Genomic DNA, 14260 nt, shown 5'->3' with positions numbered 1-14260 from the left:
TAAAAGCAATCAGTTACCGAGACCTTCACAGCCTCATGAGAGAAGACCTGTTAACGAGTTGATAATGAACAATGTCACACCTTCTTTTGGTGTTATCCACAGTTCAAAAGGTCAAACTTTCATTTACGTAATATTCACTACTTCATGAACAATTAAGGATGTATTTAGATAATTAGCTAGTCTATAAAATATAAATGCACATTTTGGCATTTGGCATGTTTGCTTCCTTAAGGACTTGATCCTGTCGTCAATCAACTAATAAATGTGTTATGTAACCGCAGTGATCACTCATTAAAAAGATTATACATCTTGAAGGTATTCCACAACTCTACATGAACATTTGTATCACTGGAAATGTCATCCAGGGTTTCATTTTATTACGATTTTTTGTCAAGTACATTTTGAGGGAATATTTGAATCATGTATTAACAGGAATTAATAGTAAATAATTGTACAAATACAATTTCACCCTTCGAAAAACGACATTTGTTTGTGTCTGCTCTCTCAGTAAGCGTACAGAGCTGTCTGTTTGTGTTGGTGTTTGTTTGCTTGAGTTTATTGTATTCATGTGCATCCTTACGTGTGCATATACACGTGCGTGTGTGAGGGACAGAAAGAGATGGGGACTGGCCGGATGCTTTACAGGAAGCGCTGTGGAACATCAGGGGGCTCAGAGGAAGCCAGTCGACCGGACTGGCTGGAGACTCTTACTCACTCCTTACAACACATCACCTACAGTCTCCTCACATTTTAGATCCCTGTACTCTGTCCACACATGCACTCAGATCCTGGCTGACGTAATGCTTTCTTTTCCCTTGATGCCCTAAATGGAGATCTCTTAGTTTCACAGTGGCAGGACAACCGGCCATGACAAAGAGAAACCTCTGTTTGTATTGACTCATGAGTTTGCGACGTCTTTCTTCACCGTGTCCTACCATTGTGCCCGTTTTCCATTTTTCTCCTGCGCACTTGTGGAGAGGAAGGGGTGGGGCTGACGCCTGCATCATTCTCTCCACCCAAACGTATAAGCTCTGTGTGCACATCCTAAACAAATTGGCTGTTAGAGAAAACAGGATGTGAATCTGCTGCAAGTCAAACATCCCCTATTCTGTCCCCCTCCCCTGTGGATCTCACTGCTGTGTTTTTTTTTTTTGTTTTTTTTTTTCATCATAAAGAGTCAGTGGAATGCAGCGTTAATCCTTTTAATTACTTGTCTGGTTATTGTAATAATCTTCCACCCAAAACAATGCATAAACACATTGATTAGAATCTCAGCTGAGGATTTTAATAACGCGGTCAGTTGTAGCAGTGATGAAGAAATGGGCAACCTAAAAGCCCCGCTGGCATTAATATCCTGTATGATCCTCCTCGGCATGTGTGTCTAAGTGTGTCTGAGGATAGCGATCCAACTGTAATGTGTCTTCTCACTTGCTGACACCCCAACCCCTCCACCTTCTACACCAGGTGCCTCTCTGTTATTTGTTTTCACATTAACCTAATTGATGATGAGAGGAGCATTTTTAGCAGATGTTGAGCTGATGTGATTGCGTACTGTAGCAGCCTAAATGTAGCAGCTATGTTTGCTAACCAACTATTGGCTCAGTGACATTTATTTCACTATGTCACTATTATTAGGATGAAAATATTATTTGTCTGATTGCGAGGAATTTCCATTTCAATTCGAAGTGTTGCTCAGAGCACATTTTTGACCCCTTTCAGACTTTTTGAGCCTTTGTCAAACATCTGAAACTCAAAAAGTCTGAAAGGCTGGGAAGGATTAATCCAAACATGTGAAGACTTCCTGCATGATTCTGGAGTTATTAAGAGAGTAATCTTTTATTCCTTCATGTATGGAATGATATCCTTGTGAACGGTACCTAGCACAGAATCGAAAAATACATGTATCATGTCTGTGCATTCAGATTTATTAGAGTTAAGAAATCCTAAGACGCAAGCAAGTGTTTCAAAGCAACATAATCGGCCCTGTGAGCTGAGTATTACTAACTGGGACACATTACTATTGCTAACGTCTGCAACGCCCAACAATTCATTAAATCTTAAAAAGAAAATAGGAACAGATTAATTAATAAGACAAACCAATCAATTGCTCCTCTTTTAATTACTTCTATTGTGTTTTTCTCATTTACTGTCCCTAACATCTGGTTGTAAAAGTAATAGAGATGTTAATTTTTCTTGCTTAAACAATGTTTATGTGATAATGTGTTTATGGGAATGTGTCGGTCAAAACTTCAGAACATGATATAAACAATGTTACTACTATTCCAATTACAGTAAAAATCATTTACAAACATGCTCAGTGCTTGTAAATGATTTATACTGTAATTTGATTAGTTTTTAAAGTTTTGAGGTGGACCTTTTGAAATCCTTGCAAAATTTCTCCTGGATAAATTTGGATTTGTCAAACTTGTCAATTTGATCCCTTCCTGTCTTTCCCGTCTTGTTCCATCCAGACCCTTCATCTTTATCGCACCTGTGGATTTGATACAGACAGGCCTGCACTCTGCAGCGACCTCCCTCTCCTTCCACCACCATCTTACCACAAAACCCAGAACCTCCACCTCTCGCTCTGTGGTCCCCTTTCCGTCGTCCCACCACGTCTGCGGAGTGGGTGCCGGCTCCCTCCCCCAGGGGTGGGAGTGAGGAGCTGGGGGACGGACTGGACAAACCCCTGGAGAATGATGCAGAGGGCGTGTGGAGCCCCGACATCGAGCAGAGCTTCCAGGAGGCCCTGGCCATCTACCCACCCTGTGGCCGCAGGAAGATCATCCTCTCTGATGAGGGCAAGATGTACGGTACGCCCATCTTTGTTGTCATACTCTCTGTGTACTGTTATGGTTTTTTTCACTTCGGGTCTGGGGAACAATTCTACTTACATTTTAGAAGTTGAGACAAAAAAATCTCTTCTCAGTAATATGTGAGTTTCAGTTAAAACCATAAATGCTTAATTTGTGTTTTTTACAGTAACAACATGAACAGTAAAAATAACCCTAAAAAAGCAACCCCCCCAAAAAAGTGAGTCAATTCACCTGTATGTTTGCACAATCTATAAAGCAAGTCCAGCCCTGTAGTTGCTTTGTAGTGTGCTTCCTTTATAGTAGGAGCAGGACATTTGCGCTAAGTTAGTCACATTACTGCATATGTGCAGGGGAAACATATTACATTATGCCAAGATTGTGAAGCCACACTCTAAAATTAATATATTTAAGATTCAAGTTCAAGATTCAAGTTGTGGTTGTTGTAACTTCCACAATATGTTAATCAAACATGAAGAGGTGTGAAATATTTGTTCTCCTACTGTACTGTATATGCCAACAAGACACAGACAATAACTACTTGCTCTACTGCTACCACACTTTTACGTTTACCACTCTAACTACTTCTCTTACATATATTATGACACAGAATACACAAAAGAAGGTATACAAGTGTATACAAATCTATAAGTACAAAATCTGATGAGTTAGGTGTTAAGTGAGATGGGATCCCGTCAGTGGCTTTGTTCAACTTTCTGGTATGCACAGTAACTCTTTCATAGTTTATTATCAGTGCACTCTACTTTGCTGGAGGGAAATATGTCAGAGTTGAGTTTACCACGTTTAATTTCACTAATATGTCAGTGAAACTTGATGACTTGGGGATTCATTAGGGGTGAAATGTTTCTTCCACATGAACGTACCAACTGTGAACCCCTGCTAATGTGAAGACTTGTGTAGGCTGTTGTGAGGCACAAAGAGACAAATATTCGCTGCTACACACTTCTCACTGTAGACTGTACTTCTGTGGTCTGATTTGTTTCACATACTCTCCCACACACACATGCATCACCGCTCCATGTGTTCATGTTTCACATCACTCCTGTTTCCTGCGCAGCTGTCTGCTCCGCTTGGCTCCAAAACGTAGAGTATGATGGCACGATGTGTCAAAAACAGGCACATACACTCTAATCTCTCATTCTTCTACATGTATTGAATACAAAACCTGCATTTCAGTTTGGTCATTGACTATAAGACACAATATGAGACTGGAAAACATCAAGATCCACTTCCCACACATAGTAATATGTTTGGGATTCACCAGCATGCATGCCAAATTTATAGGGTCTTTGCCTCAAGTGAGGCAAATAAAAAAGTTTGCTTGGATTTTCTACACTGGAGCTGTACCCTCTTGAGATAGTTTTTTTTTTCTTTCGTTAAGTTAAATAATGACTTGTGGTTTGCAGTATAACTTGTGTAGATCTTTCCTTAGCGAATCTTTGGATAATGTCATTTCCCAACAGGTGTTGGGTGGGAAGGTGAGGTGACATTTCTCTGAAACACTTTGCTGAAAGATGTTTGGTGACAGATGGTTTGGCCGTAGTGTCTGCCTGACTGATAGTGGATCTGGATGGTGGAAAACAGAGCGGACGGAGGTAGCGGCACTTTCAGACAGGCTCTGTCATCGCCTCGTTTTGTCACCGTGCCAGACAGCTCCTTTAACTGTTAGCTTGCCTAGCCTAGCTTAGCCTCCTATTGAGGTCACGGCCATCCTCTGATCAACACTTAAACCCTTATAAAGCCTGTAATAATAGTTGGAGGGGAGCAGAGGAGAGAGGGGCAGGTGTCTTCTTCTGTGTCACGGGATGGGGGAGGGTAAGCAAAAGTGGTGGGGGTGAGTTTTTTGACAAGGAAGGCACTGAGGTACCCCTTCCTCCCTGTGTGGGTCAGGGGCAGGTGATGCACGCCAGGGAGCGCGTTGGCTTGCCAGGAATGGCATGTGCGCTTGGGAGCGTGGGGGTTCAAGGCAGCTTGGCTGTAACCCTAAACCAGAATAGACGTTTACCCTTTGAGTGTCTGGAGGGGAGGAGGAGGGGTGGACAAATAAACACCAAGGTGGGCAGGGGTGTCTTGCATGGCCTCGAGCTGGCCCCAGCAGAACTCTCTTACACCTGTCCCCTATATGTGTGTTTGAAAAGAGAAAAGTAGAGATTTGTCCTTTATGAACAACCTCTTCTCTCTCTGTCTGCCTGCCTTTCAGTTCGCCTCTAGCTGCTCTCAAGTTCAACTTGATAGTCTTGCGGCATATCCAGATTTATGACTTGAGAAAAGAGGCCAGGCTGAGCCTGTGCATGGCCCGCTTTGCCCTTATTGCCCCTAAACAACCAAAGCAGCTCTTCTCTTACTGTCCTTACAGCCCCTGCTGCTCCCCTTTTATCGCCATCCCTGAGGTCACTAGTGGCCAACAACTCAAGTCATTCAAGCAACCACAATCAATGCAAAGCCACTTTGAAGGTCCTAAGTGTTGTTAACGCTGTTAAAGTGCTGATGGGTGGTCTTATACCAGGTAGCTAAGTCAAATATCAACTGAGAATATCTTTAAAGGCATACATAAAATTGCAAAGCCATGATTTGATGGTTTTAGAAATATTATTTAGTCTTCCTGCACCAGCTAAATATGGATACATAGACAAAACAAACACCTAGGAAAATAACTGTCTGTTGGCTCAGAGCGACATATTCTGAATTTCAGCTTGAATTCCCCTCTGAGGAATGAACGCCATTTTTCACTAAACAATATCATATTGAGTCTCCAGGCAGTGCAACAAAAGGAATGTGTTCGGATTACCTTCTGCGTTGTAAATTCCTAAATTGAATGGAATGTTTTGCATTTTTTTACCCCATATTCTACGTGTATTAACCACATTTTTTCTCATAATGCTGTGCATTGCCCTCGCCCTCGCGCCCATTACTCAACAGACCAATTAGCTCGCTTATTAGGGACGGTGTCACGGATATTGTGGCAGTTATGTGCTCCAGCAGTCATTGGACATGCATCTGCCAAGGAAAACATTTCCTGCCTTGTGTGGCTCTCAGCGAGGGATGTGCCCTGTGGTCTGAGCGAAGGCCTCATGCTGGAGAAAAAGTCACAAACTTGTACCAGTGTGCTGACAGCTCTCACTTGAAGAATGTGACCCTGGAAATATGATTATCTTTCTTATTTATTTGCTGCCATATATCTGCCTCAGTAATTTATGTGCGGCATTTGCAATTGTAATTGTTTTATTTTATGATGTCTTTTGAATTCTTTTTATATCTAGCAGAATTAATTCTTGCATCACACAATGTTTTATGCAGCTGCTTGGTTTCATCACACTGGATTTCCTAACATCTGTGCGAGGAGTAGTTTTCTCACAATTTGACGTGTCTTCCTTCCTGTGGAAAAAAAAAAAAAAAAGAAGATCTTTTGCACAAGTGAAGTGAATAACGTCAACAAAGCTCCCCTCAGTAGTGTCATATTTTACTGTCAGTTCAGAAGAATAAAATAGCCACACAATGAATCATGCTCCCACTGAGTCTGGCTTGTGCAACACGTCAAACCATTGTCAATTTTGTCAGACGATGCAAGTATGTTTTTATCTGAAGTCAGTCTCATTATAAAATATGATTTAAAGGTCAGTGGCAAGTAACAGTGAGTCCTCATCAAGGCCCTAACATTGGCGATAAAGTGAGATTCACCAGTGACTCTGACCTGTTAACCTTTGAAGAAGCCTCTGGACATTGTCTATGGGCAGGGTTTTATAAAAGAAAGGGTTTCAGGCACTACTACAACTACTATGCAGGTTATTAGATGAACCCTTTATCTATTACCATGGAGCTCAGGCTAACTTCAACCAATCAGATTAGTCTCACTGTCTGAGAGACTTAGCCACTTAAATGTGGAAACATTCTGTTGCATAGTTATTGTAACAAGGCTTTGTTTCCCAGTATATTTTCTTTAGTTTTCTGTCATGACTCTTTTGATAATGGGGGGATAATGTGGGGAACTCCCAATCCTCCTTGTTGTGCTGTTCCTGGTTGCGAGGTTTACATGAGCAGGAATAGGAACTCTAAAGCACTTGACGTTAGAAGATATTTGAGGAAACCCCGTGCTGAAAATGAACCTCTGGAAACTAGACACTTGTTCCCTCCATCTCTTCCGGTCGGTACTTCTCTGTCTCACAGTGTCATCAATACAACATGGTGAGCAGTGACAACAATGCTGTCACATCTCAGATCAGTAAGGTGGAAGACAGGAGGATCCAAACAGGTCAGACATCTGTTAATCTGTCTGTGGGATTAACATACGTTGAGACACTCTCAAGTTACCCCACGTAAATCTCTGCAACTGTGCAGACACTTGTGGCAGGTTGTGTTAATATACTGCAACATGACATCTGTTAAAGTTGCTCCTCTGCCAGGTTAACTGTACTTTGCCAGAAATCAAGAACAAACTTTAGATCGGACTCTACTCTAAGTATGGGAGTCAGTCAGAGAGGAAGATGTGGTTTTAGCAAGTATGAATGACCCCTGTGACAGTTTATCAGGTATTAACTCACAGAAACATGTTTATGGATGAACAAGAAATAATGTGATTTTAGAAATACATTAATTAGTCATAATGTCTTAAAAATCTCTTGAGAACTTCCAGTAAAAATGCATTTGGTTAAGAAATAATTAGGAAATAACAGACCTTTAAAATTAAGATCTTTTTTTTCCTGCTCTTTGTGAATTTGATCTCGAGAAACAACTTTCAAAAATGCAAAAGACTGAGCCAAAGGATTTTACTGCATGTGACTTTTATGGTAGTTTTTGAATCACGTCTTTCTATACTAATGTAATGCTTGACTTGTCTCTGGAATAAAAACTTGACAGAGTTTATTTCAAAGCTCACTAAGCAGCATCCAGGCTCTGTTGGAGGGGAAATAACACCCAGCCAAGACATTCCTGCAACCTAAATGTGACCTTTGTTTTCCTGAGCATGTGGGGGGAAAACTGTATGGCAGGCAGATGTGCCTTCAGAGGATATGAGTTTATGTACAGCTGCACTTTAATATGGCAGAGCTTCAACACAATATAGTTAAAGGATATTTGATATTGTTGATACAGACGTACTTTTCGACATAAATCTGAACAGGATGGTGTTCTTATCTCTCTCTGTGATACAGTTGTCCATGTGAGTCTGTGTACTGTATGTCAGGATGTTGTTGCGCCCACACATACAAACAAGACATGGGATAATGTCGGAGCAGCAGATGAGGGACTCAGTGCTGACCAGTCAGTTTACAGGAATGTCAGGAATGCATTGAGCTCAGGGAGAGAGACACTGAGAAGAAGAGAGAGAGAGAGAAAGAGATCAGTCCAGGCCAGTGATGACCGCAGCCACACTGGAGAAGGGCAGATTTATGAGCAGCCAGGCCCAGGGGTTGACTTTGGAAGGGACATGTCAGCCTCCTTCTTCCTGACCTCTACCAACAGGCCTGAGGAGGAGGAGAAAGAAGAGGAGGAAGAGAAGGAGGAGGAGGAGGAGGAGAAGGAGGAGGAGGCAAACTACTGAAACAAATTTTGTAATATCTTTTGGGATAGTCTCTGCTCCGAGAGAGAACATGCCCCATACTGTAGTTTCATGTTTTGGTTTGTGTTAAGGCTGGAACATGCTCTTCTGTGTGCATGTATGCAAATGTTCAGGGAACTTGTTTTGGGACGTTTATGTGTCTCTTTACTTTTTATTGTTTAGATTTTAACTTGTACAGTTTAAGTACAGTATTACGTTTCAGCTGGATAAACCAATCCGCTTGTTTGGGCTGGTCCTCTGGGTCCTCGTGAAACCTTTTTCTGTGGTATAGCTGCAGGGACTTTAACAGACACACTTCTCTGCAGGGGTGTTAATATTAGTTTGGATGTGCATACTAGCCAATGTGAGCTCACTTAATGTTGTTGCAATTAAAGTTACTTTCTTATGTTCACATAAAACCACACAGCCCGCCTCATATCACCTTAAGAGAGTGCTTCCATTTAGTTTAACACTAACCCTTTAGACAGGGATACATAAATATGGAAAAATAAGGCCTGCTATTTTTGGTACTCCGTTTGTGCCGATATCCTGAGTTGACCTACTGTATGTTCTTGTTTGCCATCTAGTTTACTGACTCAAGCATTACCATTATTTGGGCTTTTTCTATGTTATAAAATTTGTGCAACCGACAAAAGAGGCGTTTCACGTATCTTGTCAACAGTTTACAAAGCGAAGGGAGTAAAATACTCCATGGGGTGTTTTCTTTTCCTTTGTTTGCGAAACAACTTGGTTGTGAGATTGACTGTGCTCTACAACATCTGTTCTAATTTACCCACCCTTTTAGTCATAATGTGATGACATTATATAAAATTTAAAGTTGGAAAACCCAGCACCTTGAACTTTAGCTTTGCTTCTACTGCGTCACTTTTCATGCCCTTAAGAAATGTTTCCAGAATCAGATTCCCCCCAGACAAGTCCGTGACTGCAGGCGGTGTGATAAACAACATCAAACTGTGGACCAGTGGCTGATGGTATAATGTTCCTACTAACTCTCCTGCAGCTTTGGCTGGCACAAGTTCCCTGTCTGTGCTGCTCCCATTGGATATAATGATCTCATCTGTGTGTGACTGAGTCCCCTCTCTGATCTCATGGGTGTGTTGGAGGGTATTTTTGATGGGCCCTTCCCCAAGCACTCACACTAGGAGTGGCACGGCATCTGATACGAGAACATGCAGCAGCCTGTCTTTGACGGCTTCTTAATTAAGTAGTTTGATGCTTGACAACTGTACCTGACTAATGCTGGAGACAATACTGTCATATTTGATAAAAGTTTTTCTCTTTTGGTGGCAGATTACCTTTTAATGTCTTTGATACTGAGTTGATAAAACATTTCATTTTAATATAGGTAACAATAATAGAATATATTTTTTATCCATCTTTCCTAATTTCAATGTTGTCATGCTTGTACCCGACCTGCTATTAACATGGTACTTTACAGTTTGATCAAGTTTGACGTTAAGTTGGGTCCAGGAGAGTATTGTAAAGCCATAACATAGTTTAAAAGTGTCTGGCAACGAAAATGAAAAGATTTCTAAGAATTTTATTCATCTGTGACTCTCACATCTATGTCTGGTGCTTTGAAAATCCCTATTGGATATGCAGTATACATCCTACTGTACACTGAATGAAGATAAATTGCTTGGAGCTGGAAGAACCTGCTGTAATATGAGTCACTCAATACAGGCAACTTAATGTTCGTTTGAGGTCAAGTACTGTGGGGACTTTGACAAAGCTCTCTGTTCGTCTTTTCAAGAATTTGATTGCAAGAAAATGTGGAACACTTTCTTAATCCTTGGGGAATTAAAGAAATATGCATTTTGGGGCTCAAACAATCGACAGGCGAGTGCACCTCCTGATAAACACTAAACGGTTGAGGAGTTACAGCCCTGAAAAGAAAATAAGATTGAGACGGAATGAATGCCACAACTGGGGCTGAAGTGTGAGAGTCAGTATATGTCTACATCTATGTGTGCGGCTGTGTGTATAAACTAGAGTGCACAGCGTTTCAGAGCAGGGTTTAGTCCACAAAAGCCTCACACAAAGGCAGTCCCACAGCTGGCTAATGTGTGTGTATACACTGTGTGTGTGTACGCTTACAGGGCCGGAAGCTATTGACCACTTTTCCCTCTTTTGCTTTCCAAACCAGCACTGATGTTTGGATTTCCACAAATCTGGCACAATTGATAATCTGGACTCAAGGATGAGCTGATTAAAATTTGGAGATCAAGGTCAAAGTCACTCTTTCTGGCCATAACTCAAGGAATCATGCACTAATTTTGACAATATTTCACACAAATGTCTAATAGGGGAGTCTAGCCTATTTATCTATTCTCCCTGGATGACGACCAGGCCTGGGGCCCCTTTGTTGATATTGAGCTTTTAGATGATCATCTCTGTGACGAAGTTCTCCATCACTCCTTATTAAAAAAATAGCCTCTAAGTGAAGACAGCATGTTTCTCATTGAAATGTATTCACAGGAGGCAGACTGTGTCAATATTGTGATAACTTCCCCTTCATTCAAAAATACACTTGATACCTTTATTTACTACATACACCATATCAGTCTGGAGACACAGGCACGTAAACTGCAACTTGCACATAAAAGGCATTTATATTTCAGCAGTTGTGGAACGGTTTGATTAACAGTGTTGTCATTTTATATCAGAAAAGAAAACTAATTTGTAGGCACAGAAGAAGGCATATGTTCTTGTTTAGTTTGATCCAATTGATTCCACAGTGTGTTACCATAATACTACAAGCTGCTCTTAAGTGGAGCATTTTTGACTGTAGTGATTTCTCTGACACTTGTGTCCTACCTTTCCAAAGCCTTTGTTGGTGGACAAGTTAATTAGATCTTGGATTTGATCTTGATTTTCGTGACCATGCCATCATTCCTATAATATTTGTTACACTGTACTCATAATAATGGTTATTGAGACCTGAAAATAGTAAAAAGTCTGACTAGTTGTCAGATGATCGGACCTTGAACTTCCAAACTAATTTGGCTGACAAAACTAAGGCAAGCTGTATAATGCTGTACGATGAACATACATCACACATTTCAGACACTCGCAGCCTTTACCTTTGTGAATGTAATGGAAATGATGGTGCAGACCATGAAAACAGAATTAAATTCTTCTTCTCATGACAGTTAACATTCATTCACTTTCAAGAACCATTTAATGGAAATTTGTGTCTGAGCACACCACAAGGTCCTGGAGTGACCGCGTAGAAACAGTGCATTGCATTCCTCCAAAATCTGATCGCTTTCATTGGCAGAAAAAAATGTCTGGTGGCATCTCAACCGGGTCTCAGTTTTCCTCTTGTCACCCTCTGGGGTCACCTGATTGGCTGGCTGGTTTTTGAAACGTTGTGGGGTCTGACCCAAGCGTCGCTATGTGAGGGAAAATCTGACGGGTTTGTACCAGGTTGTGTGTCGTGACTGATGTGTGTGTTAATGCACATGGAGATGTGGTGCCAAGGGAAAAATTACCGTGTTTAAGAGGTGTTGCAAAGTCTAGCTAACACTTGTACGACTTTGTGTGTGTGTGTGTCTGTGTGGAGGCTTGTGGGGGTACATGAGAGGTCCTTTGAGTGTGAGTGTAGTGAGTCACTCTGTACCTATTCTTGTGTGTGTGCTGTCTGTTTGCATCCTCCCTTTTCCCAGTACCTAAATAGGTAAACATGCTGATCTCATGGGTTTCTTGGATCCTCAGTAATGACTATTTTAATTTTTAAGTGATCTCATTAAGTTCATATTGATAGATTTTAATATATCTATTAAATGCACAAGAATTATTAAAAATGTCTGTCACAATTCCTGATCATTAAAATGCTTGTTTTGTTCCACCAACAGTCCAAAAAAGAGTCCCATTACAGAATAGAATTAGAATTTGTTCATCATAAATGACCACAATCAGATTGTTTCCAGACGGATCTTTTGTCAGTCAGCCCACCCAGACGACAAAGTTGTATTGTTTCTTGTAAAACTTACATTAACAACAAAAAGGGTCTGTTTCTGCATTTTCTATTTTAGCCTTTAAACAAGAAGTTTAATGTGGACGAACGTAGTGAGAGAAACCAAGGGATCATTGTCCTCCAAAGACACTGGAAAATTTGGATGGGGGGAAACAAGCTCAAAATTTACTGCAGGCGTAAAAGCATATTCCATAAACATTGACACACACACCAGCTGCCTTACGGCCTCACCAGACGGGCCCCCTCTGCTCACTGGCCTGTGCCGTGTCTACCCGAGACCGGTCTGAGGATCGCATGGCTGCAGCCTCCACCTGCTCCGCCAATGTGACCTGTCTGTCAGCAGCAGCAGCGCACAGACACATACTCACTGTGGAGATATGAGCTCAGCGAGCACTCAGGGGGGTCAGTCTGAGACTGATGCAAGCTCTCACACAGACAGAAGTATATACTTAGTGATATACTTACACTTGCAGCTTTCAGCGTTGACATACTTGACAGCCTTGAAGCTTGCTTTGGGCTTGTGTGTTTGCACACTCATCTATACGTGCATGCATGTAGTCGCTTGCAAGTGTGTGCACACTCAGACATGAGTACAAACATATTTTTAGCCATTTTATATAGTCTGTTAACTATTTGTGTGCAGGAATATACAGTGCATCCATACATTTCCTCATTCTTCTCTCTCATACTGTCTGCTTTGGCCAAGCATTCAAAGCAGACTCACTGATGATGAGTTAAATGTGAGTGTTGCATCACCTTCTATATTAAATCTCAATTAGATTTTTTTGGATCTGTCAAATGTGTATTTATTAATTTAACTCAGTTATGAGGCAAGAATTAGAAATTTCTTTGTGCATACAAAGGTTTTTTTTCATTGCCCTCATTGTACTAGCCATATTATGTAAGGAAAATGACAAACAAGCACAGGTTAGTATAGTACAGGTATAGTCGATATGATTTCTATGTACACAAGTATTATATAATAAAAGGTAAAAAGTGTCTTTGACTGTGTACATACATACTGTACATACATTTTACATATACGTTGAACAATGAGTTGGTAACATAACATAATGACAACAAATAAACCCATTAAAAACAAAATTAGCCCCCAGAAAACTTCAAGTAATTGAACCTTGTGTTATTTTTGTCGAAGTAAAATGATGTTTTCTGGTCCTTTACAGGACGAAATGAGTTGATTGCACGATACATCAAACTTCGCACGGGGAAGACGCGGACCAGGAAGCAGGTGAGTCCTCTGCAAATGCCATTTGCAGCAGCCCCTATTTTAGATCCCCCTCCAGAAAATCCACTCGTGTTGAGTGATTCCCCAACACCCTGTGTACCTCCCCACCCCTCCCAACAAACGCTCGGTTTGGGGGGCCTGGAGATGACGATTGATTTAGGGCCAAGGCCCAATGCACAGATGCTGTAAGATCATGTGTCGGTGTTGTTTCTTCACCACCTCTTGGGTCTGGTGCTTGTTAGAAGAGTAAAGAAGCTGGGGAATACAGTGAGCTGGATGGGAGACTGAGGCGGGATGGCGAGGGATTTGGAACTCTATCCTCACTACGGTATCTGATATGGAAGAACTGATGTATGGGCCAGTGATGGATGTGGAGGGAAAGGGTCTCTGCTAAGTCATCTGGCATAGTCTGTGTGGGAATGAAAAGAGACGAGAAGAGAAGAGAAGAGAAGAGAAGGAGGGGCTTTGACAGATCAGAGATGGATAGTGAGACAGGTTTGAGGTAGAGAGGGACACCTGCTGGTTCATCAACAGTAAACTGATTGTCTGCTGCGTTGTAACACAACTAAGTAACAAAGTTACTCTCATAGACTAAAAATACAGACTTGTTATTATCTAGCTGCAACAGCTATCTCATCTACGTTTAA

The 14260-nt window shown here is 41.3% G+C and overlaps 1 protein-coding gene across 4 annotated transcripts in view; it reads left to right on the top strand.

Moving 5' to 3' along the window:
- The first annotated feature begins 2678 nt into the window (after positions 1-2678).
- Positions 2679-14260, top strand: part of tead4 (TEA domain transcription factor 4) — a 28652-nt gene continuing 17070 nt past the window's right edge. For 3 of the 4 annotated variants that reach the window (XM_084555087.1, XM_084555086.1, XM_084555088.1), the window contains exons 1-2: positions 2703-2813; positions 13552-13616. In XM_084555087.1, the coding sequence (XP_084411213.1) occupies positions 2807-2813; positions 13552-13616 (72 nt within the window). In that variant the 5' untranslated portion in view covers positions 2703-2806. Of the gene's footprint in view, positions 2814-13551; positions 13617-14260 lie in introns of all 4 variants that reach the window. The other variant, XM_084555089.1, reaches the window with a different exon arrangement.

The sequence above is a fragment of the Chelon labrosus genome (genome assembly GCF_963514085.1).
Source record: "Chelon labrosus genome assembly, chromosome: 11".
Taxonomy (NCBI): Eukaryota; Metazoa; Chordata; class Actinopteri; order Mugiliformes; family Mugilidae; genus Chelon; species Chelon labrosus.
Note: the sequence above shows the minus strand (reverse complement) of the source record. Positions and strands in the feature narration are given on the sequence as shown.